Raw genomic sequence first — 22483 nt, 5'->3', positions numbered from 1 at the left:
GCGTATGATACATGCATATATTCTGTTTGTGAAGGACTTTACGTGATATACGAGAGAGATTCAGTTTCTGCTAAATAACAGTTGTTATTGTTGCGTTTTTCGATATATTTCATCACCGAACTTAGAAATAAAAAAATATCGAAGATTTTTGATGACAGAAATATCAAAATTGACAAGAATTGTCAGAGTGAAATTTTTGAAGAATTGTCAGTGTGTCTCTTAACGAATCTTCACTGAGTGAATTGGAGGTAAGTTGTAAACAATTTTGACGTGGGAGATTATAAAGAATATCTGTTTAAATCAAAATGACCCACTCATAAATTGAATAAAGGTCGTATTCATTATTGGGAGTAGAGTCAATTCTACGGCATAAGGTCTAAGCTGAGTCTCAATGGAAAGGAAACCAAAGTTTTGTTCTTGTCGACTGGCAGTTCATCATGAATCGGGAAGAGTACAGTAAGTTAATTTTAGCGATTGATTTAAATCGATTTACCCAATTATTGTTTACAGATGGTGTGTGGGTCAACAAGGAAATTGGCAGCAAAAACTCAAGAGACTAGTTTTTGTACCAGCAATCTTGCTACCTCTGGTTATAGTAATAATTTTTATCACTAAATATGCCGATGCCGCAGAGTTTTCAACAGCAAAAAGTCCTTTTTCAAATTTTTACCTGTACGAAATCATTTTAACTTTTTTATTTCTAGCTCCTACACCTAATTCACCAAATGGAGATCGAATTGAGGATTTTTTCCTTTTTGAGAGAATCTACGACGAAGAACCGCTCTATGACACACTTGAAACAAAGTTCTTAAGAGAGATGGTGAGAAAAACTTTCCTTTAGATATTAAATAAATCTCAATTTTTTTCAGGAATACGGATTCAACCCTCATGGATTTGAAGATGCACCAAGTGCTCAAAGAAGGGTAGGTTTCCTCTTATTTTATCTACAATTACGACTTTTTAAAATTCACCCAAAAAAAATTTCAACAGATTTTCTTTACGTACGTATTTGAAATTGTAGGCTCATTTTGGCATCTTACTAAGCCGTCCCTGTTCTTAAAAATCGTGGATTTTGCCTTTATAGATTTCTGTCAACAGGGCCGGACTTAATTATATTTGTTCCTCTTAATTGAACCTGCTGTTGAAAATCTAGTTTAAGGATGTTACGCATGTTTTTTTTATTTTCAGGATAAACGAATAAAAAGGAATATGGATCCGAGTGTTTTGGACTCTTTGAGAAATACTGGTAATTGGTTTGGTAGACCTGGTGGTGATGCTAGCGCAAGAAGCCAAGTTTTTTGGAAGAATGAAATGAATGGAGCTGAAATAAGGAAATTGCAAAGTGAGTGTAGGAAATTTTGTTGGAAAAGTGAATATTTTTAATTTTTTTAACCAATAATTAAATGGACCTTTATCATATAGAATGTTCCTAAATTTGAGAATGAAAGATTTCTCGGATAATTTTAAGAAAAAAAGTCCTATAAACATGGATCTGCAAAAGCTTAATTTTCGAGATACATGGTGTTAGAGTTTGATTTTTTTCAGGTTTTTTCTCACAGCACCTTTCCTTCACGGATATTCAACTTAAATTTGGGATAGATATACCAATTTGAAGTTTTCATCCTGTGTTATGCTTATTTTGAATGCATTTTTGGTTTCTTGTAGTATCTGCTACCAATTTCGAAAAAAAAATTTCAAAATCCAGTTTATTATAAAGATCCAGTTAGTAAGCTATGATGAATAAATTAATTATAAGTTTTGGTAGATATTTACCCAATCTGTAGCTAAGATTAATGAAGATTCGATAAACTGGTGTAACCATAAAAAAATTAGGACTGCAAGAAACACCCTGTATCCAGAAAACAAAGCATTCGCTGGACCATGTTCATAAGATTTTTGTCTTAAAATTAGCCAAGGAATCTCTGTGTACATGTTATCCCATATAAAACTTTCGATATGAATATTTCGTTGATTAAAAACACGTCGATTTTCAAAAATAAGATGGGACATCAGAAAATCTTGATTCGTTTCAAGAAATTTGGCATTTTCTCAAGACTTCCTATTCAACAAGAAACCAACCACAATTCTGATTAATTTCTTTAAGAAATTCGGAACAAATGAATCAATATAATAATAATATATTATTACCCATTCATTGAAAGTGACAAATTCCTACATATTTCCAGACAATCAAGTACCAGAGATATACATTAGTAAACATTTTACAAAAAACATTTGTATCTCCATAAGTGCCATCTATGTAAAGAGTTTTCCAATAAGAGGTTTCATTTTGAATAACCCTCCATCTGGGCAGCTGTATCTTTAGAATCTGTTATCTTTTGGCATTTTACAAGTAAACACTACACCATTACTAGAAATGGAACGATACAAGCTTCAAAAACGCATTGAAATCGTGAAAATTCACTACAAAAATGGTGAAAAATTTGCAGTCACAGTTCGCAAAACTAAAGCACTTTTGGGTTGTCGTGAAGCACCTTCTCGGCCGGCAATAGTGAAACTGGTGGATAAATTGGGGATGTTGGGAAAAGTTAGTGATGTGAGTACTCGAAACCGTGTGCATCGCCCAAGAACAACTAAGAATATTGCTGCTGTATCAAAACCGCTTATTGGAAAACCCCTTAGATACAGACTTGCCAGCACTGTACATATAATTGAACTACAAAACAATCAATCTAACTCCCCTACCTAGGTAACATAATGAAACGGTATATGGATAAAACCGTGAACCCCTGTGAAGATTTTTATAAGTACGCCTGTGGAAACTGGAAGAATTACTATTCTATTCCCCCCGAAAGAAATTCATACGATACATTTGAGATTCTCAGAGAAAACTTGGACAACGTTCTTGGGGAACTACTTTTAGAAAATGAACCAAAAGGGGTGAGTTTATACACGAAAAAATGATAATATAAGGCTAATCGAGGCATTTTAAGGACCCTATGTCGAAAGAAGTCCACCACCGACCCTTCGAAATAGGCTATCTACTCAATAACACAATAGACAGCTACCAAAACAGCTCGATGGATGCCACAACCAAAGCTAAGTATTTTTTTCATTCGTGCATGAATCAAAACAAAGTACGAGAAAGGGGAAGTTCCCCTCTTTTAAAATTATTAGATGAACTTGGAGAATGGCCGATCCTCAACAAAAACTGGAAAGAGTCTGAATTCGATATTGTTTGGTTAATGGCACAACTCAGATTGTTCAACAACGACATTCTCATATCGGAATGGGTTGGACCGGATTTGAAGAATTCCGAAGAGTACATCATTCATGTAAGATTTTATAGGTAAAGAATTGCAAAATTCACCTAAATGCTTGTTCCAGTTGGATCAAACTACTCTAGGATTGCCGTCTAGAGACTACTTCACAAATCCTCGTCATTACAAGTATATCGAAGCTTATAGAACATTCATAGTATCGGTTGCTCTATTGCTTGGAGCTCCTGAAGATACAGTACACCAAGACACAGACGAAATCATTAAATTTGAAACGAAAATTGCAGAGGTAAATCGATGATTTACTTTATTCGAATAACTGTTCCTTTTTCTCTTCTTTCAGATTATGACATCCCATGAAGACAGAAAACATTTGGAAAGAATTTATCTGAGAACAACAATTGGAGCGTTGGCTCACTTCTTTCCTCAACTTGACTGGATAAGGTATTTCGGTATGGTTTTAGGTAAAGTCATGACCCTCGATGACCCTGTAGCCTGTTTCTGCACTGCATATCTACATAGACTGGTAGACCTGTTGAGTAACACAAATTCTAGGTAAGCTAGCTTCAAAGCATCTGATTTCATAGTTGTTTCATCTTTGGGTTTTCAGAGTTGTGGCAAACTATTTACTTTGGAGGTTTATAAGACATCGAACAAACAATCTGGATGAACGATTTCTTTTGGCTAAACAAAGGTGACCATATTTAAATTGTTAGAGCTAATGTTATGTTGATATGATATTTAAGGTTCTACTACATACTGTTCGGGAAAGAAAAACCACCAACTAGATGGCAGTTTTGCATACAACAAACCAACGCTAACATGGGCATGGCTCTTGGAAAATTGTTTGTTGAAAAATATTTCGATGAGCAGAGTAGAAAAGATGTGAGTTGAATCGAAACAATAATTATCAACCATGTGAATTGAAATGGTTATAATATAGGGTCCTTATAAATGATTGTAACATCCTTAATTTAATTTGATATTTGAAATGTAAACGAAGAAGAAAGTGTGGTTAAATAATATGATCATAGACCTAATATTAGGTCTATGAATATGATATGTGATATCATAGATAAGTAGATATGTTCGTCACATAGAGAATTATTTGTCTATGGTTCGTCATGACATGAGCACCACAGAATACTAAATATAGCACCATAGGTAATTTATTCTGACTGAAAGATGAGCACAGACTGTCTCATCGTAGACTAGTCTGTGGTCTCATTATGAATACATTCTATGGCTCGAATAAAAAAGTAAAAGTATTTATATGAAGCGGCAAAATCAGAATGTTGCAAAGGCAACTGCGATGTTACAATAATTTACAGAGACCCAATTTCGAAATTTGCTATTTCAAATCGTTTAATCAATCCCTTATATTGCAGACATTAGAGATGACCATACAACTTCAGCAAGCTTTTCACGAAATATTGAGTGAAAATACATGGATTGATTCGTCTACTAAAGATTACGCGCAAATGAAATTAAAAAACATAGATTTGAAAATTGGCTACCCAGATTTCATTACAAGTATTTCAGAATTGAATCGAAGATATATAGATGTGGAGATACATCCTGATTATTTCTTCGAGAACACTTTGAGCATTCTTAGGCATCTTACACGTTATGAGCAAAGGAAAGTTGGGAAGGAAGCTAACAGAACATTATGGGGCACATCACCAGCTATCGTTAACGCTTACTATAGCCGTAACAAGAACCAGATAAGTCAGTGAAATTGTACATCTTTAACATAATTCTTCTTCCCAGTCGTGTCTTCACTTCTGAAGAGTCGTGACATAATGTCTATGAACATTGACTAGATTAACATAATTGCCGCTTCATTTATATGAAGCGAAGAAAAAACAGTATTTATACACTGCTTTTTCTTTGATTCAAGCCACAGAATAAGATTGTTGCTCTGTGCTCATAAAAACTATTCTATGTTCAAGACTAACCTAAGAACACATTCTTTCTTTTACATTTTAATTGAAAAAATAATTTAACGGCGATGTCACAATAATTTAAAAACCAATATTAAACGCTAATTTCCAATCTAGTGTTCCCTGCTGGAATACTTCAGCCACCATTTTACCATAAGCATTTCCCGAAGGCTCTAAACTTCGGAGGAATTGGAGTTGTCATTGGACATGAAATAACCCATGGATTTGATGATAAAGGAAGATTATTTGATCAACATGGAAATCTGGATTATTGGTGGAAAGAACCATCAGTTTTGGAGTTCCATACAAGAGCTCAATGCATCATAGGTAGGAAAATTTACTATGAGTTTAATTCTTGAATTCCAAATGGTCCTAATAATTTTCAAAACAGATCAGTACGGGCAATATATGCTACCTGAGGTGAATGCCAGAGTTAATGGGTATTTGACACAAGGAGAAAACATCGCAGATAACGGGGGTTTGAAACAATCATTCAGAGTAAGCTATATGAATTTTGTAAAATTATTAATTTTATTGTTATGCAAAGTTTTTTTTTACAGGCCTATCAGAAATGGCGAAAAAAGCATACTGAAACTGAAGAACTCCTTCCTGGCCTTAACCTTACTGGACCACAATTATTCTTCTTAAATTTTGCTCAGGTTAGTTCATTTTTTTTGAATAAAAGACTTCTAAACTCTCGATTTCTAATTATAGATTTGGTGTGGTATTCAAAGACCAGAAAGCGCAAAAACTAGGTTGCAAACAGCTGTTCACTCTCCAGGAATTTTCAGGTGAAGACATTGAAGTATTTTCTCAATACACAAAACTTGTTTTTATCCATTTCTGAAACAACAACAAATGTAGCATCTTTATTCAATTTTGTTTAGTGATAACTTAATACTTCGAACAGTTATAGGATATTGCATTTTAGAGGGTCCAATACTGTTCTGAACTTTTTTGTGTTTGTATTAGACGACTTATTTTTTTTTACAGAGTATTAGGCACCCTGAGCAATTCTGTAGATTTCGCTCGAGAGTACAATTGCCCCCCTGACAGTTCAATGAATCCATCTTTCAAATGTGTACTCTGGTGATTTACATTTTTATTGTTATAGACTATTTTGTATTTTTTCAATGATATTGAAATAAATAAATTAATTTTTGATTTACTTTATTAGGCCGGTTGCATACAGGTTTAATAGTTTCATTACAGTTTATCGAATTTAATTAATTAATCGTATTGGCAACACTTCAGAAATTCTTGTAATGATGTTCAAACCTGTGGTAACCTTCGAAATTGACTGCAAAACAAGCTGCATTTACCGATGACGTCATAGAGGGAGGGCCACAGCTGAAAACACCAATTCTGGGTGTCTGAAAACGAATAAAATTATTAATCTCCCAATTTTTAAGAAACTTAACACTTATGCTACTCCATCAAAAAAAGGATCATGAAATTGTTTTATATATGTATTATTCTTCCAAAGTTATCGTATTGCTTTCAAGGTGAAAAATCAGCTGGAGCCAAGTCAGGGCAATTTGGTAGTTGTCTGATATGCTTTATTGTGCAAAATCTGATCCTTTTTGACAGTCAATCGCAAAAATAAATAAATTCAAAACTTGTTTAACATACATGTTCATGAAGAGTTTGCACCGTTTTCAGAATTTTTGCAAAATTCGGTCGTCCAAAGTGTGTGACAGCTTTGAGGTTCGTGAACAAGGACCTATTAGCCACCCTTTGATAATGCCTTTCCATAACGTAGAGTAATATCATGCGTACATCAAATTTTTCAAAAAATTGGGTAATGAATATATGGCAACTGATTACGTTCTTGATATCCTTGTATTCGACCTCTCTGATGATATCGATTAACCACTCAAACTGTTTTTGAGTTCTCGAAACCCATATGAAATATATCTGCAGAAATAAATTATATTTTTTCAAAAAAGGTAATATTTCAAGAGAGATAATGAATATCAAAATGAAACCTCTATCTAGACATTCAAGTACCTGATAAACAGTAATGAACATTTTACAAAAGAAATATCATTTCTGTAAGTGTTATCTTTGTAAAGGATTTTCCAATGAGAAGTTTCATTTTGATATTAAAAAAAAAAAAAATTATATAGAGAGAGAAATCCATAGATGTTTATTTCTCTGCAAAGAGGAAGGTATATCATTAAAGATTTAGTTTTGCCAACTGTAACTGTTAAATTTTCACCATTTTTGTAGTGAATTTTAACAATTTCCAAGCGTTGTTTTGAAGCTTGTATCGTTCGATTTTCAGTAATGGCTTAGTTTTTAATTAAATATCAAACGATGAGAGCTTCAAAAGTGATAGCTGCCCAAATGAAGGACTATTCAAAATGAAATCCCTTTAAATTGTTCTTTCCGATGAAAAAAAAAAGGTCACCTTTTTACATCGGGTTTGTCCAGATCTATGAGCGATATCTTTCAAAATACTAGCGAAAGGAGTGACTCCTATGCCCCCTCCAATCAAAATGGATACATCGTAATTGTTCCAATCCTGGTGACCTTCTCCATATGGACCGTCTAAATAAATCTGTGAAGAATAAAGTAAATATAAACAGAGAATTCATTAAGAAGTATTAACGACTTAACCTTAGGTAGTTTCTTGGAATTTCCAGATGTATTTGCTTGTTCGTAAGTTGTCCTGATTAGGGTGGTCCAAGGACCAACAGATCTAATATGTAATGTTAAGTTGTCTTCATTTGGACTGGATGTTAACGTGAAGGGGTGGTATTCTCTTTTGTTCAATGCCATACATGCTATTCTCACCCATTGTCCTGATTTATATTGGAAATTGTCTGGTTTTTGGAATTCCAGCATAGTTACATCTGAAGAAATTATAAAATTAGTAACGGTAACAGTCATTTATATTACAGGATGTTCTTAAATTGGAGGTACAAACGAAAAATCATTTTGAGAAAAAAAGTCCTATAAACATGGACCAGTAAAGGATTTGTTTTCGAGAAAAAGGGAGGGTGTTAAAGTTTGATATCTTTCTTCATTTTTTTCTCAAGTTTTGGACAGATCAGTCAAAAAATGTCGCCTGACGAAGCTACAGTGCGGCGGAACAATTGTTGTTAATAATTAAATAGTTTAGTGAAAATTACTTCGTTTTATTTTATTTCAAATGAAATATACCCATAAAATCTGGGTGAAACTGAGATATTCCCGCACGATTTTGTTCGCCACAGAATTTAGAGAAATTTACTTACATGAAGGTAAAATATCGGCTTTCACAACAGGTATTTCAATTTTTTTTCGACTAATACTGATAAGGGAATCGACAGTGAATAAAATCACTGGTCCCAGGAAGAAATAATAGAAGAACGGTTCCTGCAAAAAAAAAAAAAATAATCCTAGATGTTGCACATTTATAAAATTGATCTTTTGTTACTTGTATAAGTCGCCCAGTACCATGAAGTATCATAAATATAAAAAATAATGGATAAAGACTATGTGTGTACCAAAACCAGTTGTAAATCTTGGATCGCACATAAGATAAAGCGAAGACATACATCATAATCCAAATTAGGGTCAGTATTACTCCTGTAAAACCAGTCATGGTCTGCCAACACCAATAATGAAATTTAGGTATTTCGTGTGTCCTAAAATTTAATCAAATTATTCCACTTCAATTTGAAAATATTCAACAGTACATACGCGTGAAAATAATTTCTAAACAAACAAGTCAGGTCATCTGAGGTTTGAGTAGATATATGATAAAAATTGAAGGCGTGTCCGACAATGTGCAAAACTAAAAAAAACAAAGAAAAAACCTTATAATAAATATACAGGTGTTCCTAAATTTGAGGTAGGTACAAACGAAAATCATAGATTCCTGGAATTATTTGAAGAAAAAAAAGGACTATATTCATTGGCCCGCAAACGCTTTGTTTTTGAGAGACAGGGTGTTAAAGTTTAATATTTTTGAAGTTTTTTACCCATAATACCTCCCCTTCACAAGATATTTGACTTAAATTTGGCATAGATTTTCCAATTTGAATTTTCATCATGTGACATGCTAATTTTGAATGCAAATCTGCAGCGTGATATTTTTTCTGGAACAATGCCCGCTAATTTCTTAAAAAACTTTTTTTGGTGGATCACTGGTTGTTTATAAATATGTAAAATACTTTTTCAGTACTACACTGTTTGGTTTCTTGTTGTTTTGCCGGATCTGCTACCGATTTGGAAAAAACATTTTCAAACAATTCTCTAGTTACCATCAGGAAACTCAAAATTATTATGAAGATCCAGTTAGCAAGCTGTGATGAATAAATTAATGATGAGTTTTGGTACTTATTGACCCAATCTGTAGCTGAGATTAATAAAGATTCAATAAACCGGTAATAGTCACTAAAAAGTAGGGGTACAAGAAACACCCTGTATCTCGAAAATAACACGTTTGCGGGCCCATGTTTATATGAATTTTTTTTCTCAAAATTATCCAAGGAATCTTTCATTTTTGTTTGTACCTACCTCCAATTTACGAACACCCTGGATAGAAAAATATCCAAAAAGAGGTTTCATTTTGAATAGCTGCCATCTTTTGAAGCTGTTATCGTTTTACATAAATATACTGTTTTTTTTTTGTCAAAATGAAACTTCTTATTTGAAAACTTTGTAGTAAGTATACTAACCTGTGAAGAAAAATGCCCACCAAGCAATATATTTATGTATTTCGACACTTGAATCAAATGGAAAATATTTATTGGCAACTGTGTCTCTCAATGTTGTTATTATATTTCTGCACATTGTTATGAGAAGAGACGAATATGTGAACATTTGAGCTGAAGCTGCACCTCTAGTTATCGTTACACCATATCCAGCTATTCTCCTCAATCCAGAATGTTCTCTTTCATAAGAATAATCTAATAAAGTTCATTAACAGTATAAAATTATCGAAATGTTTTTCAATTACAATGATTACACTTACAATAAGCTCGTTCAAGGAAGATGGCCCATAAAATAAGCGTATAAAGTGTTAACCAAAATATCTCTTTCGATTTCAGTTCAATGTATTTAAGGCACTTGCTAGAAAACGTTGTTTTTGGACGTTCTTTGGAATATTCCTTGTTTTCCAGAATTTTTTTCTGTTCCTGATCTATAACATTGGTTGCGTAAAGATCTTCTTCAGGCTGATCACTCGCTTCTCCTTTGAATCTTGTATTTATATCAGCGGTTCTGAAAACTGAGCTATTAATTTACATAATAATAATAATTTTTATTTTTTTTAATTTATTCAATAGAATTCATTCTATTTTTCGGTTTTCACTTTTTTTTTAATCGAAAAATTTTACTCACCCGTAAATATTTTCTATTGTATGCCGAGCTGTTGAAAGATAAGAACCATCATCTTCGAAACCTTTCAAACCAAGTTTGGCCTTATTCAAGTTAACAATGTCTCTGCCGAGAATTTTTAAGAAATCTTGAAATTTCAGTTCTTTTTTATGTTCGCAGTGTGCTCTCGAAAGCATGCCACTTATGGTTTGTTTTAATTTATCCTCGGGGATATTTCCTCCAACTGTTTCCAAGAAGCATCTGCAAGAATATTGAAAAAGTTAATTACAACAGGGTCTTCCTAAATTGGAGGTAAAGGCTGTTCAAGGTGTTCAAGCTTGTTTTTTTCTCAAGTTTTTTCATATAACAACTTCCCTTCACAAGATATTCAACTTAAATTTGGCATAGATATTCCAATTCAAATTTTTCATCATGTGATTTGCTAATATTGAATGCAAATCTACAGGGTGATATTTTTTCTAGAACAGTGGCCGCTTCTTTCCTCACAGAACTTTTTTCTGGTGACCACTGGTAGTTTAGAAAAATGTGAGAAGAAACTTTGGTCCAGTACTACACTTTTTGTTTTCTTGTAGTTTTGTCGGATCTGCTACTGATTTCGAGAAAAAAATCAATTTTTTACAATCCACAGGAAAATACAGATTGTTATAAAGATTCAATTTGTTAGCAGTGATGAATAAATAGATTATAATTTTTGGTACTTTATCGAATCTGTAGCGTCAATTAATAAAGATTCGATAAATTGGTATAATCATCACAAAAGAGTAGAACTACAAGAAACACCCTGTATCTTGAAAACAAATTGGACAGATAAATCCGTGACAGGAGAGTTTCAAGTAGGGATTCCAATCCCGCACAAAAATATAATAATAATAAAATACTATAAATAAAATAAAATAATACACAGTTTTTCCAACTAGAAACCATTTGTTATTCAAAATTGAGCGTCTGCATTCAAAAAGGGTCATTGCAAGTTTTAATAACTGGTCAAGTGTTGTTTGTACAAGGTATGGCAGAATGAACGGATATTCCCCAGAATGAGAGAAAACAGTTTCTATTTAACTAAAAATATACAGGATGGAGTCTTACCTAATCATACTTTCAAAATCTTCTGCTTTTAAAATACCCGTATCATCTATATCATACATTTTGAATAAAAGTTGAGCTTTTTCCTCTTCGGTACCTTCTGCAAAAATGATCAAGAGACCAACAAATTCACGGAAGGATATGAATCCATTTCTATCTTTGTCGGCGAGATAGAACATCCTTTTTACAAACTCATTGTCCGGTTTCATATTCAAGGATTCAGCAAATTCAAGAATTGTTATTTCTGTATTAATAATGTCTTTGTCATTGGAGCCAACAGCAAGTATTTCTGACTTAGAATGGGTGATTTTGAAAGCCTGAAAGAGAATATAAAGGTATTATATTATTTCAACAAATTCAAGACTAAAATGGGAAATAAAGGATTTTCCAATAAAATATTTCATTTTGATATTGAAAAAAAACGAGAATATTTCAAAAGAAATCAATGGATGTTCATTTGTCGTTTTTTTTTATATCAAAATGAAATCTCTTTCTAGATATCCAAGTACCAGATAAAAAGTAATAAACACTTTACAAAAGAAATGTCATCTCCAGTAGTGTCATCTGTGTAGTAAAAGGTTATTCACTCAGAAGTTTCATTTTGATATTGAAGAAAAAAAAACGACTATATTTTAAGAGAAAAATATGTATGTTCATTTTCCGTTTTTTTATTATAATCAAAATTAAACCCCTTCTTGAAAAATCTCTTATAACAAAATACCTGTGCAAATACAACTCTACAAAACATTTCCAGCTTCTTTTGTCTATCTTTCTTCGTTATAACTATATTCAATGCATCCTTCCATTTGAATATCGATATTTCTTCGTATTCTAATCCGAATTTTGTAATGAATTCTTTCAACTCTTTGCCAAAATCATTTCTTTCCTTTTCTATTGGAAACTGAAGAACCTAAAAGTTTCAAGAAGAAAAAATTTATTATATTTCCTAGTATAAAGATTAGATTATTTACCAAATCATAACTATGCTTGCTGTTTATAATAATATAAGGCATATCTGCCACAAAATACAGCCTGAAGGCATTGGCAAAACCAAGATCGATGGCACGTATTAAGTTTCCTTGATTGCAAGTGATTTTAATTTGTTTATTGTTATTATCGAATATTATGGCAACATTTTTAACAGGTTGCTTTCTGCTGACCCATTCTTGTGCTAAAAATGAAAAAAAATTAATATTGGATACACATCGGATTGTAGTTCCTCACCTCCGAAAATCATCGAGTGCATTCCTCCTGTATTTTGATGTACAGATTTTCTGGTTACATCTGATTGTTTCTGAGCATTTTGGATCATCAATTGATTCTTGTGTCTTATAAGAAAAAAGACAGCCCAAAAACATCCTGAAAGTGGTAAATTTGTGATTTCGGACTAAATTCTTCGAATGATAAAAGAACTCACCCACAATGAAAGCACCTATCGCGCTGAATGTTGCAATATAAGAAGCTTCACTCCCCCAAAAATAATCGTAAGAACTTCCTTTTCTACATGGCTCATTTAGGGCTGATTGGTTCAAGAAAGGTAAGTGCCAACATGTGAATTTCTCTTTATTAATGAGTTCACAAGTTTTTCGTTCCAGTTTACATATTTTAACAATAGTTGCTGGAAAAAAATTATATATTACTTGTCGTTGACTTACGTTAACAATGTAAATACAGAGTGTTCCTAATTTGGAGGTACAAAGGAAAATGAGAGATTCCTTGAATAATTAAAAAAAAAGTGTAGTAAACATGAGCCAGTAAACGATTTGTTTTTGAGATACTGGGTGTTTCTTGTAGTCCTTCTTCTTTGTGATGGTTATACCAGTTTATAGAATCTTCATTAATCTTAGCTATAGATTGGGTCAATAAGTACCAAAACTTACAATTAATTTATTCATCACAGCTTACTAACTGGATCTTTATATCAATTTGGCTTTTCATGAGGATTACTAGAGAATTGTTTGAAATTTTTTTCTTAAAATCAGTAGCAGACGCGACAAAACTACAAGAAACCAAAAAGTGTAGTACTGGACCAGTTTCTTTTTACATTTTTTCAAAATGTGGTCTACCAGAAAAAAATTCTGGAGGAAAGAAGCGGCCCCTGTTCCAGAAAAAATATTACCCTGTAGATTTTCATTCAAAATTAGCACATCGCATGATGAAAATTTAAAATTGGAATATCTATGCCAAATCAAGCTAAATATCTTGTGAAGGGAAGGTACTATACGAAAAAAAATTGAAAAAAAAAATCAAACTCTAACACCCTATCTCCCTCACATTTTCTTGACTATCCACCAAAAAAAGTTCTGGTGGAAAGGAGCGCCCACTGTTCCAGAAAAATGATGAAACTTCAAATTGGAATATCTACGCCATATTTGAGTTAAAAATCTTGTACAGGAAAGGAGCAAAAAAAATCTAACTCTAACACCCTGTATCTCAAAAGCGTTTGTGGGCACATGTTTTGGACCTTTTTTCTTGAAATAATCCGAGGAATCTGTCATTTTCGTTTGTATCTACAATTGTATGAATATTTTGAGTTATCAATATTTCTTTAAAAAATTAGGATTTCAAGCCAAACCTACAATTTTCATGTGCGTTGTTTCTAGAATGTGGGACATTGAAAGGAGATGTTGGTATATCCTCAGCATCCATTTTAGTAACTGCCATTATGATATCATAAACTTTCAACTCTCTGATACGGTTCATTTGTGGTGACGAGAACAAACTGAAAAAAAAACAAAATTATTTTAGTGTACTCCGAAAAGGCATCAGTTCAGTAAAACTAACCCACTATCCTTGTTTTCAAACCAAAATCGGTCTCCATCTCTTATCCTCCTAAATTGATCCATTATTATTGTTTCGAACAATTCACCAGGTCCGTCTCTAGTTTCTAAAATTCCTCCTACCCAAACGTCAACGTCATCGATAGAATTGTTATACAGAGCAGTCAAGTATTTTTGTATCTATAATAGAAAAATAAACTAATATTGTGTGAAAAATAAAAAAAAAAGGGAGGGTTGTCTTCACTAAGTTTTTGGAAAAATTATTCATTAATTTTTCAAATTCCAGCATAATAATAACTTACGGTGGGATCTAAGTGTTGAAAATGATTAAAATCAACTGTTCGTAAACCAAAAGCTTTTCTAGCCGCATTAAATCCTGGCAGGCCATGGTCTCTACCTCTTTGGATGTTGATGGCCATTAGATCACGTCTCGGAAATTCTAAGGGTCCGAAAACATTCCCACGAAGATCTTCAACGATTTTATGGTCTTCTTCTTCGCAAAGCTGAACTGACATACCTATAAATAGACATTGAAATGATTACCAGGTCTTTATAAATGATTTAATATCGTAGTAAGCTTTGGAAATGTTATATGCTTGAGCGACGCACTCGGTTTCGATTCATCACATTCTTAACTTGTTGCAACAGCTCAAATTTTTCGACCAGTTTCACTAAAAATTGCTTTAGTTTTGCGAACTGTGACTGCAAAATTTTCACCATCTTTGTAGTGAATTTTAACAATCGTTCCATTTTTAGTGATGGCGTAGTGTTGACTTGTCAAATGACCAAAGATAACAGCTGCCAATTTTATATGATAAAATTTCGAAATTGACATTATTGGAATTTTGTGAATTCTCTTATTTAATAGTGAAGGATTTACTTCTTGAGGTTTATCGTTTCTAAAATGAATACTGCAAAAAACTCTTTTGAGAAATTTGTATATTTTCGAAATCATAATTGTTTTTATCCTATTTATTAAATTAAATTGAACTTACCCATAAGTAATCGATCAATATCAACAACATCCTGGGAAGTATCATTCTCTTTAGTCAATATGGGATCTTGAGGTCTCCAAAATACATTGCAAGTCCTCACTGCTGCATTCTTCCAAGAGTCAAATTTATGTTTACAACCATTTCTCAAATAATCTCTCAGGTAGACACCCGGAGTAACTAATGTGTGTCCAAATCTAAACGCTGCAGCTTGAAAAAACTGATCTATCTGTGGATTTATACTAGGGTCGTATTTGTGATATTTTGGAAGTTTTTTACCCAATAATGCCGGCAACCACTCATCTACAATAATGTGTTGCTGTGTGGCTATTACCCATTTTCTAGCTTCGTTAAAAATTTCCTCGCTGGACCATTGTGGTCGCAAATTTTTTATTGTTTCTGCAATATAGTTATGCCATCTGAACCACATTATACCAAAGGTGAGAAGAAACGAATTCTCATTCCCTCTTGGGTTCCCCAGCTCTGAAAATGCATATCACAATTGAATGATATTACTAACAACCCATTTTAAACGGTTTTCCAATAAGAGTTTTTTTCAATATCACAATGAAACTTATCATATTATTATATAGATGACACTTATGAAGATATTTCTGATGTAAAATGTTTATTACTGTACATCTGGTACATGGATATCTAGAAAGAGGTTTCATTTTGATGATAAAACGTAAAGATTCATTGAAACAATTTTTTTTTTGAAAATCAAAATGAAACCTTTTATTTTTATCATAATGTATGTTTCCATTAATACTACAGTATTGGAAAACCCTTCACATAGATGACACTTATGATCAAATTATTTTTGTGAAATATTTATTGCTGTATATCTAGCATAGATAGTTTATATTATAAGAAAATGAAATTCTTACTGAAAAATCTAGAAACTTCAGCAGTTTGGTGTTTTGTAACGAACAACTCGTGATGGAACGGTGGTGGGGGATTTGCCATTGGTAAACGTTGAGTGTTAATAGCTGGAAAAAGGCCACCATAGGAAGATGCCAGATTTCCATTGGGATGAATTTTTCCATTTTCATCCATCCGAAGTGTATCTGCCCATTGTTTAGTAATACCATAAAATAATCCACCATCTATGTACGGTGTGATTTCATTCAACTGTGAAAAAGTATATCAGTTAAAAATTATTATTTTGCAATGTTAATTTGGGACAATGTTATCAAATTTTTTTTTAAATATGTGCAGTATTTTTAATCAGTGGCGACGCCAACTTTCAAGAATAGGGGTCTGGATTTTTCAAGGGGGCCATGATTTCTAGGTTCATCTAATTTACGTTGAATTCATGTTGTATTGTTTTGCTCATGCAATATTTTGGGGGGCCACCCTCTAGCATCGCCACTGTTTTTAATGTTACCTGCTGCCTTGGATTGTTCGGATTTAAACCTGTCCTTTGATCATAGCGTGTTCTGAGAACTGGTAGTTCCATGTGTTTAGGTGTTTTTCTGAAGTCGTGCCATTCCGGTATCTTTATATTGAAGTATTCTGGTGGACATGCAGCTCTTTGGGCATCGAGAATTTCCTCTACAACTTGCTGACCTATCAAATGATTTTGGATAAGAAACGATTGTTAATGATATTGAGAGAATTTACCGAAAAAGACAAGAAGAGCATTTTTTCCAGTTCTTGAATGAGTTCCAATTTCACCTTTTAGAAGTTTTTCACTGAGTTCCAATGGGTTTGGTCTTTTACTTCCTGATGGTTGATAAGTTCCATCTTCGTAAGCCGCTGGCCACCGACGTAAAAGAGGTTTATCTAAAACAAATATTGAATGAATATAGAGAGCCAATTTCACAAAGTAACAACTGAAAGTGTTTCCCTTTAACAAAAATAGTTATCTAGTACGGATATTCTATAAGACACGATCAAGCTTTTATAATATTGCAAATGTTAAGTAGGTAGATTTCACTTAGCATTAGTAATAAGTAGTTAGTACAAGACACTTTCAGCTTGGAAAGCTTTTACAATATTGTAAATGTGAAGTAGGTGTTCTCTTTTAGATGTCACCTAATATTGGCAATTAATAATAGTTCTTTCATAAGACACTAGCAACTTGAAAGACTTTCACAATATGTCAAATGTAAAGTAGCTGAATCATATGTACCTATTGCACCTGAGTCAGGTCTAGCGAGATTATTATAGAATCCATCATATCCCTCGTATTCATGTTTGCTCTTGTCAAGTTTTTTATTAACATTACCCCATGCTCCAGTAAGCAACCAATCTCCAAGAATATATTTATTTACTTTTCTTTTCTCATAAGTGGCTGGCCATTCACTTGGAGGAGGCTTCTTGTCGTGATTAATCTCTATAATAAAGTAAAGTTTTTCATTATCTTATGGAAGGGATTTCCTCATATTAAATATAGTCGGGCCATATTGTTTATGATTGGGACAATTTTTCGAATCATAATTATCTGGTGATTTATTATTAGAAAAAAAGTTGGAAACACGACGGGGTAAATACAAATAATATAGTCAAACATGTAGAATAAATATTCAGGAAATAAAACGGCAGAAACCGTTGTAAAAATGTAAATTTTACGAATTCATTAACGTCAGCGATAAGAAAAGAGTAGGTAACAGATTTCATTTTGTTTTAGCAAATTTTTTTTCTGTTCGTAGTGCGAAATAAATATGAGTTAGAATTTCGAATTCGACCTCCGGGTTTCAAATAAATGAACCAGATGCAACATCGAAAGTCTTGCCCACACAATTATTCATGGAAATTCCTAATCGCGACCGCATCGACAGATAAGAAATTATTTCTTAAACAATAAATATTCCGTTTTTTATCTTCTAGGCCTCGGTGAGACTTCTCAGAAGCTTAGAGCTTGTGGGACCGATTGTCTCTTGACTTTGTCCCATTGTCACTTTGGGCACATCACTGTTCATTTTTTATCTGATAATTTACACAAGCGTATAGAAGCTCCTGAAAGTACTTCTATGTTTTTCTCAATTTTTATTTTGTTTAATGGGCGAATTTTTTTTTGTCCAAAATTATAATTTCGTACTGTTCAGATATTTTAATATTTGTGCATGAAGGCTATATTATTTAAATAATTTTAAAACTATTGTTGTAGCTTATTACAAGGGTACCACGCCCTCGAACTGCTTGATAGATAATTTTAAAATTTATAGTTTGGAAAGTTAAAATAAGAGCAACAAAATTTTATTTTTTCAATTGATAAAGCTAATATCATGCCGACAGATAAAAACTGGACCATTATTTATCCTGAATAAAATATTTTATATTATGTAATTTTCGCGAAAATTTACAATTTGATGATGATTGGTGAAATAATTCTATCAGAGAAGGTGTTACAGATATGAATTTTCCAATTCTTTGATTTGGAAATATCGTGGACTTGAAATAATTTTCGAATTAAACAAGCTACTCGTATTTTGAATAAATTTTTGCTCACCTTGTGGTTTTGGCCGACTTGTAGTAGTTGATGTAGTTGTGGAAGGAGTGGAATTCTGTGTTTGACAAAAACCAGAACTTGCACACAAGAAAAACAGAACTTTCAGTATCCACATATTTGCGTATGAATGAGTTCATACATCGTCTCCTAAAATGCTGAAAGCCACAGGAAGACCACTAGATAACTTATCATTCAAATTTTCTTTCAGTACGCAGTTCTAGAGTTCCCCGAGTTGATCATAGGACTCTGTAGGAACTTTTGAACATCGTTGCTGTCGGCAAATAACCGAAAAAATTTGAAAAAGATCACTCCTTTTTCCGAAAGATATTCAGAGGACTATTGGATCAGAATGACTTGATTATTCTTTCCCGTGTAAAAGTTTCATAACTGAATTTTTAGATAGTTTTCTTTATCGATAAACTTCATATACACACAAACTTTCAGTGGAATACGACAGTTAGATCCTGAGATATCGAAATTTAACGAAAACAAATTTTTTTTTGTTATCTCCCAATGATGAAATTTTGCAAAAACACTAGGCGCCGAAATTCTCGTATTTTTATTCGACTCACTATTAATAGGATCCATTAAAGCTGCATTCTCAAATTGTTTGGATACAGGGTGTACCAAAAAAGTGTAAATGACCTTACATATATTTTTTTCTATGGAACAGCCTGTTGTTTTATTGAATTTTCAGATTGCATGGAATAATAAATGAACCCTAGTTTATTCCAAATTTCATAACCTTACCGTTTTTGAGATATGTTTTACGATTTTTCATAGATTGGAGGGTCTTTGGAAGAACCTAATAACTTCAAAATTAATGAATTGATTTGAATCAGATTTTGAAAGTGAATACTAGGAGAACGGAGGTAAGTACTGACTTTTTGATAATCATTGAGAACTCTACTGGGTGTTCATAATCAGACAATTCATTGATGATTCAAACGTTAATATCGTGCTTATCCCAATTGGCATACCCTATATTTTATTTTTTTATTAGGCAGCACATTTTATTACCTACATTCGAAAAATTCTTTACAAAACGAGACAATAAAATATAGGATGTGGAACACCCCATATATATTTATATAAACTAAATCCGATCAAATCCAGGTAGTCTCTTGAGAAAAGGAGTTCAAATTACTAGAAAAAACCAGCAAAACTGGTGATTAACAACCTCTTCTGTATCTACAGGAAATAAGTTATTTTACTTTTTAATCAACAAGATGAATTTCCGAAAAGTAAAGACTGAGACAATCAAACACTCTTCTGTATGTATGTCAATAAGCCGTTTTAGCAGAAAATGATCTCCTTTTGGGCATAAAAACTATTCATAGGTTTTTATTGAAGTGTAAAAAAATATTCATTTCGCTGTTTTTTAATCTTCACCAACAAGTCATATTTCAAAAAATCTTTGATGAAATTTCAGATGAATATTGAGGGTAGGCAATTAAATTAAACATCAAAATTCAACTCACTTTATTGACTAGTAGATCAGATAACAATAACAGCAGATAAATTGGCGTGATTTTGAGTTCAATCAAATATTTTTTCTGGTATTTCGACGTTTACGACCCATAGTACTCTGCTTCAAAAATGCAGAAGTATCTTCTCCAATATCTTCGCTACTCCACAGTTTCAATTTTATAGGAAAATATATCAGACCAGCTAAAGTGATGACTAAAAAAAATTGTCTGAATCAATTTTCAAATATCGAAAATAATTTGTGGAAAAAACTAAAGAATGTGGAGTGCATTTAAAAACTATCGTGAATACTGTGTCTCAAGCATCTATACATTCTCTTATTTGAGTTCTCAAATTATTTATTGTGGAAATTCATTTAATCGCAATTAAATAATTGGAGTAGAATTATTATTACAAGTTGTTTTTTTTTCCACACCACTACGATACAAGTTTAATTTTATTTTGTTCCCACTACGATATTTAGAATGGTAGGTAGGAGTGAAATGAAATTAAAAAAAAGTTTCAGTTGGTCCAGGAATTTTAAAAATGATCTAATCTAATATAATTGAAATAAGTGTAGAAACTGTAGAGTTTAAGCTCATGCTCTTTCTGATCTTTGATACTATACAGGGTATTCCAAAATTGGAAGTACAATGGGAAATGAGATATTCCTTAGATAAGTCCTATAAACATGGGCCCAGATGCTTTGTTTTCGAGATACAAGGTGTTTTTTGTAGTCCTACTTTTATATGATGATTATACCAATTTATCGAATCTTTATTTATCTTCGCTATAGATTGGGTAAATAAAACTTATAATTAATTTATTCATCACAGCTTACTTACCGGATCTTCATAATAATTTGGATTTTTTGAGGATTAATAGAGAATTGTTTGAAATTTTTTTCTCAAAATTAGTAGCAGAAACGACCAAACTACAAAAAACCAAAAAGGATAGTACTGGACCAAAGTTTCTTTGGACATTTTTTTTAAACTACCATTGGTCCACCAAAAAAATAGTTCTGCAGGAAAGAAGCGGATACTATACCAGAAAAAATAACATCCTATAGATTTGCATTCAAAATTAGCATGTCACATGATGAAAACTTTAAAATGGAAATTAATGCCAAATTCAAGTTAAATATCTGTTGTAGGAAAGGAGCTATGAGAAAAAACTTGAGAAAAAATCAAGCTTTAACACCTTGTATCTTTAAAATGAAACATTTGCGGTTCCATGTTTATGATACTTTTTTTCTTGAAATGCTCTGAGGAATATGTCATTTTCTTTTGTACCTCCCATTTAGGAACACCCTGTATATCCTACTGGCAATCATAATAAACTAATTTATTTATAAGGAAATTTAGAAATCAGTGAGTCGACTGGCTACAATTCATTTTATACTTCCAAACACTCACTTTAGGCATGCAAATTACTATAAAAACGTTCTTTATACTCACTATTCAAAACACAAGGAAAAATAACGTAAAAATTCAATGTTGCTGCTCGAAAATATATTGTTTCTGATATATAGAGAATTATTGTTACAATGAGTGAACAAATTCCAATACTCACTATCCTAAAAATCCTATTAATCACTTTCAAATATCAATCTACAAGAATAGGTACTAAATATTGTTGTCTGATTGAGAATAACAAAAGTAACAAACATCTTTGGCTACTTTGGTAGAAATTAATATTAAAGAATATTCAAAAATTGATTCATTTAACACATTTTTTCAGACAAAGCAATAGTTAGCTACCTTTGATTAATAATAATTGTTTACTCACGGTTTATAATGAATATATAAGGTGCAGTGTATTAATACCAAAGCTTTAAGGACTGAGAAAAGTCCTAAGAGCCTTGAAGTTGTGAATTCTCCTGAAAAAATAATGGTTAAACTCTTATGCTTTTATTCAAGCGAAAACTGTTTCTGGAATTATCCTGTATGTATTCCTTCTTATCATAAATGAATAAATAAGTGGATATTATTACAAGGAAGACCTTTTTTCTCCAGTTTCAAACAAGATTCACTCACCATCGCTATATTCATTTACAGAGGTTTTATCCAAAAATGATCTTTTTTCAATGTAACTCCTAATTGCAGTTCCTAAATCCATAAAAGCTACGAAAGCTATCCATCCCCTAAAGGTATACATCATTTTCTGTTCCATCTCAAATTTTTAACAATTT

At 32.4% G+C, this 22483-nt stretch overlaps 2 protein-coding genes across 4 annotated transcripts; one reads left to right on the top strand and one right to left on the bottom strand.

Moving 5' to 3' along the window:
- The first annotated feature begins 23 nt into the window (after positions 1 to 23).
- LOC123686508 (neprilysin-4-like) lies at positions 24 to 6344 on the top strand. 3 transcript variants are annotated; one of them, XM_045626702.1, is made up of 18 exons: positions 55 to 248; positions 332 to 456; positions 511 to 650; positions 705 to 820; positions 870 to 923; positions 1189 to 1342; positions 2711 to 2901; positions 2955 to 3296; positions 3349 to 3528; positions 3583 to 3794; positions 3850 to 3933; positions 3986 to 4124; positions 4628 to 4967; positions 5300 to 5509; positions 5574 to 5680; positions 5743 to 5841; positions 5897 to 5973; positions 6176 to 6344. In XM_045626702.1, exons 2-18 carry the CDS (start codon positions 392 to 394, stop codon positions 6273 to 6275), a joined length of 2610 nt encoding a protein of 869 aa, XP_045482658.1. In that variant the 5' UTR covers positions 55 to 248; positions 332 to 391; the 3' UTR covers positions 6276 to 6344. The 3 variants fall into 3 exon arrangements, 2 of the variants coding, with proteins under 2 accessions (XP_045482658.1, XP_045482659.1); XR_006748476.1 differs by lacking the exon at positions 6176 to 6344 and having other exon boundaries at positions 24 to 248; positions 5730 to 5841; XM_045626703.1 differs by lacking the exon at positions 55 to 248 and having other exon boundaries at positions 313 to 456.
- On the bottom strand, positions 6336 to 22171 carry LOC123686507 (dual oxidase 1-like). Its single transcript, XM_045626701.1, has 25 exons — positions 22081 to 22171; positions 18826 to 18980; positions 17506 to 17709; positions 16995 to 17156; positions 16759 to 16940; positions 16259 to 16502; positions 15372 to 15851; positions 14679 to 14893; positions 14381 to 14556; positions 14176 to 14318; positions 13014 to 13214; positions 12821 to 12955; positions 12568 to 12767; positions 12318 to 12506; positions 11600 to 11913; positions 10517 to 10753; positions 10149 to 10396; positions 9853 to 10083; positions 8873 to 8966; positions 8607 to 8817; positions 8425 to 8545; positions 7805 to 8040; positions 7596 to 7745; positions 6815 to 7099; positions 6336 to 6555 (listed from the first exon to the last, which is right to left on the bottom strand). The coding sequence occupies exons 2-25, from the start codon at positions 18938 to 18940 to the stop codon at positions 6433 to 6435; spliced, it is 4896 nt and encodes a 1631-aa protein (XP_045482657.1). The 5' UTR covers positions 18941 to 18980; positions 22081 to 22171; the 3' UTR covers positions 6336 to 6432.
- Positions 22172 to 22483: the final 312 nt, after the last annotated feature.

Source organism: Harmonia axyridis, chromosome X, assembly GCF_914767665.1.
Source record: "Harmonia axyridis chromosome X, icHarAxyr1.1, whole genome shotgun sequence".
Taxonomy (NCBI): Eukaryota; Metazoa; Arthropoda; class Insecta; order Coleoptera; family Coccinellidae; genus Harmonia; species Harmonia axyridis.
The sequence above is the reverse complement of the archived record's forward strand: the minus strand, read 5'-3'. Positions and strand labels throughout refer to the sequence as shown.

What these genes read in the sequence shown, in the direction of transcription:
- LOC123686508 (XM_045626702.1), top strand. Translation starts at nt 392, where the DNA reads ATGGAAAGGAAACCAAAGTTTTGTTCTTGTCGACTGGCAGTTCATCAT. An exon ending in ATGAGCAGAGTAGAAAAGAT is followed by an intron (nt 4,125 to 4,627) that starts GTGAGTTGAATC and finishes CTTATATTGCAG; the next exon opens with ACATTAGAGATGACCATACA. An exon ending in AAGAGCTCAATGCATCATAG is followed by an intron (nt 5,510 to 5,573) that starts GTAGGAAAATTT and finishes TTTTCAAAACAG; the next exon opens with ATCAGTACGGGCAATATATG.
- LOC123686507 (XM_045626701.1), bottom strand. Translation starts at nt 18,940, where the DNA reads ATGTGGATACTGAAAGTTCTGTTTTTCTTGTGTGCAAGTTCTGGTTTT. An exon ending in AAACAACGCACATGAAAATT is followed by an intron (nt 13,215 to 14,175) that starts GTAGGTTTGGCT and finishes ATTTTTTTCCAG; the next exon opens with CAACTATTGTTAAAATATGT. An exon ending in CTTCCTTGAACGAGCTTATT is followed by an intron (nt 10,084 to 10,148) that starts GTAAGTGTAATC and finishes GAACTTTATTAG; the next exon opens with ATTATTCTTATGAAAGAGAA.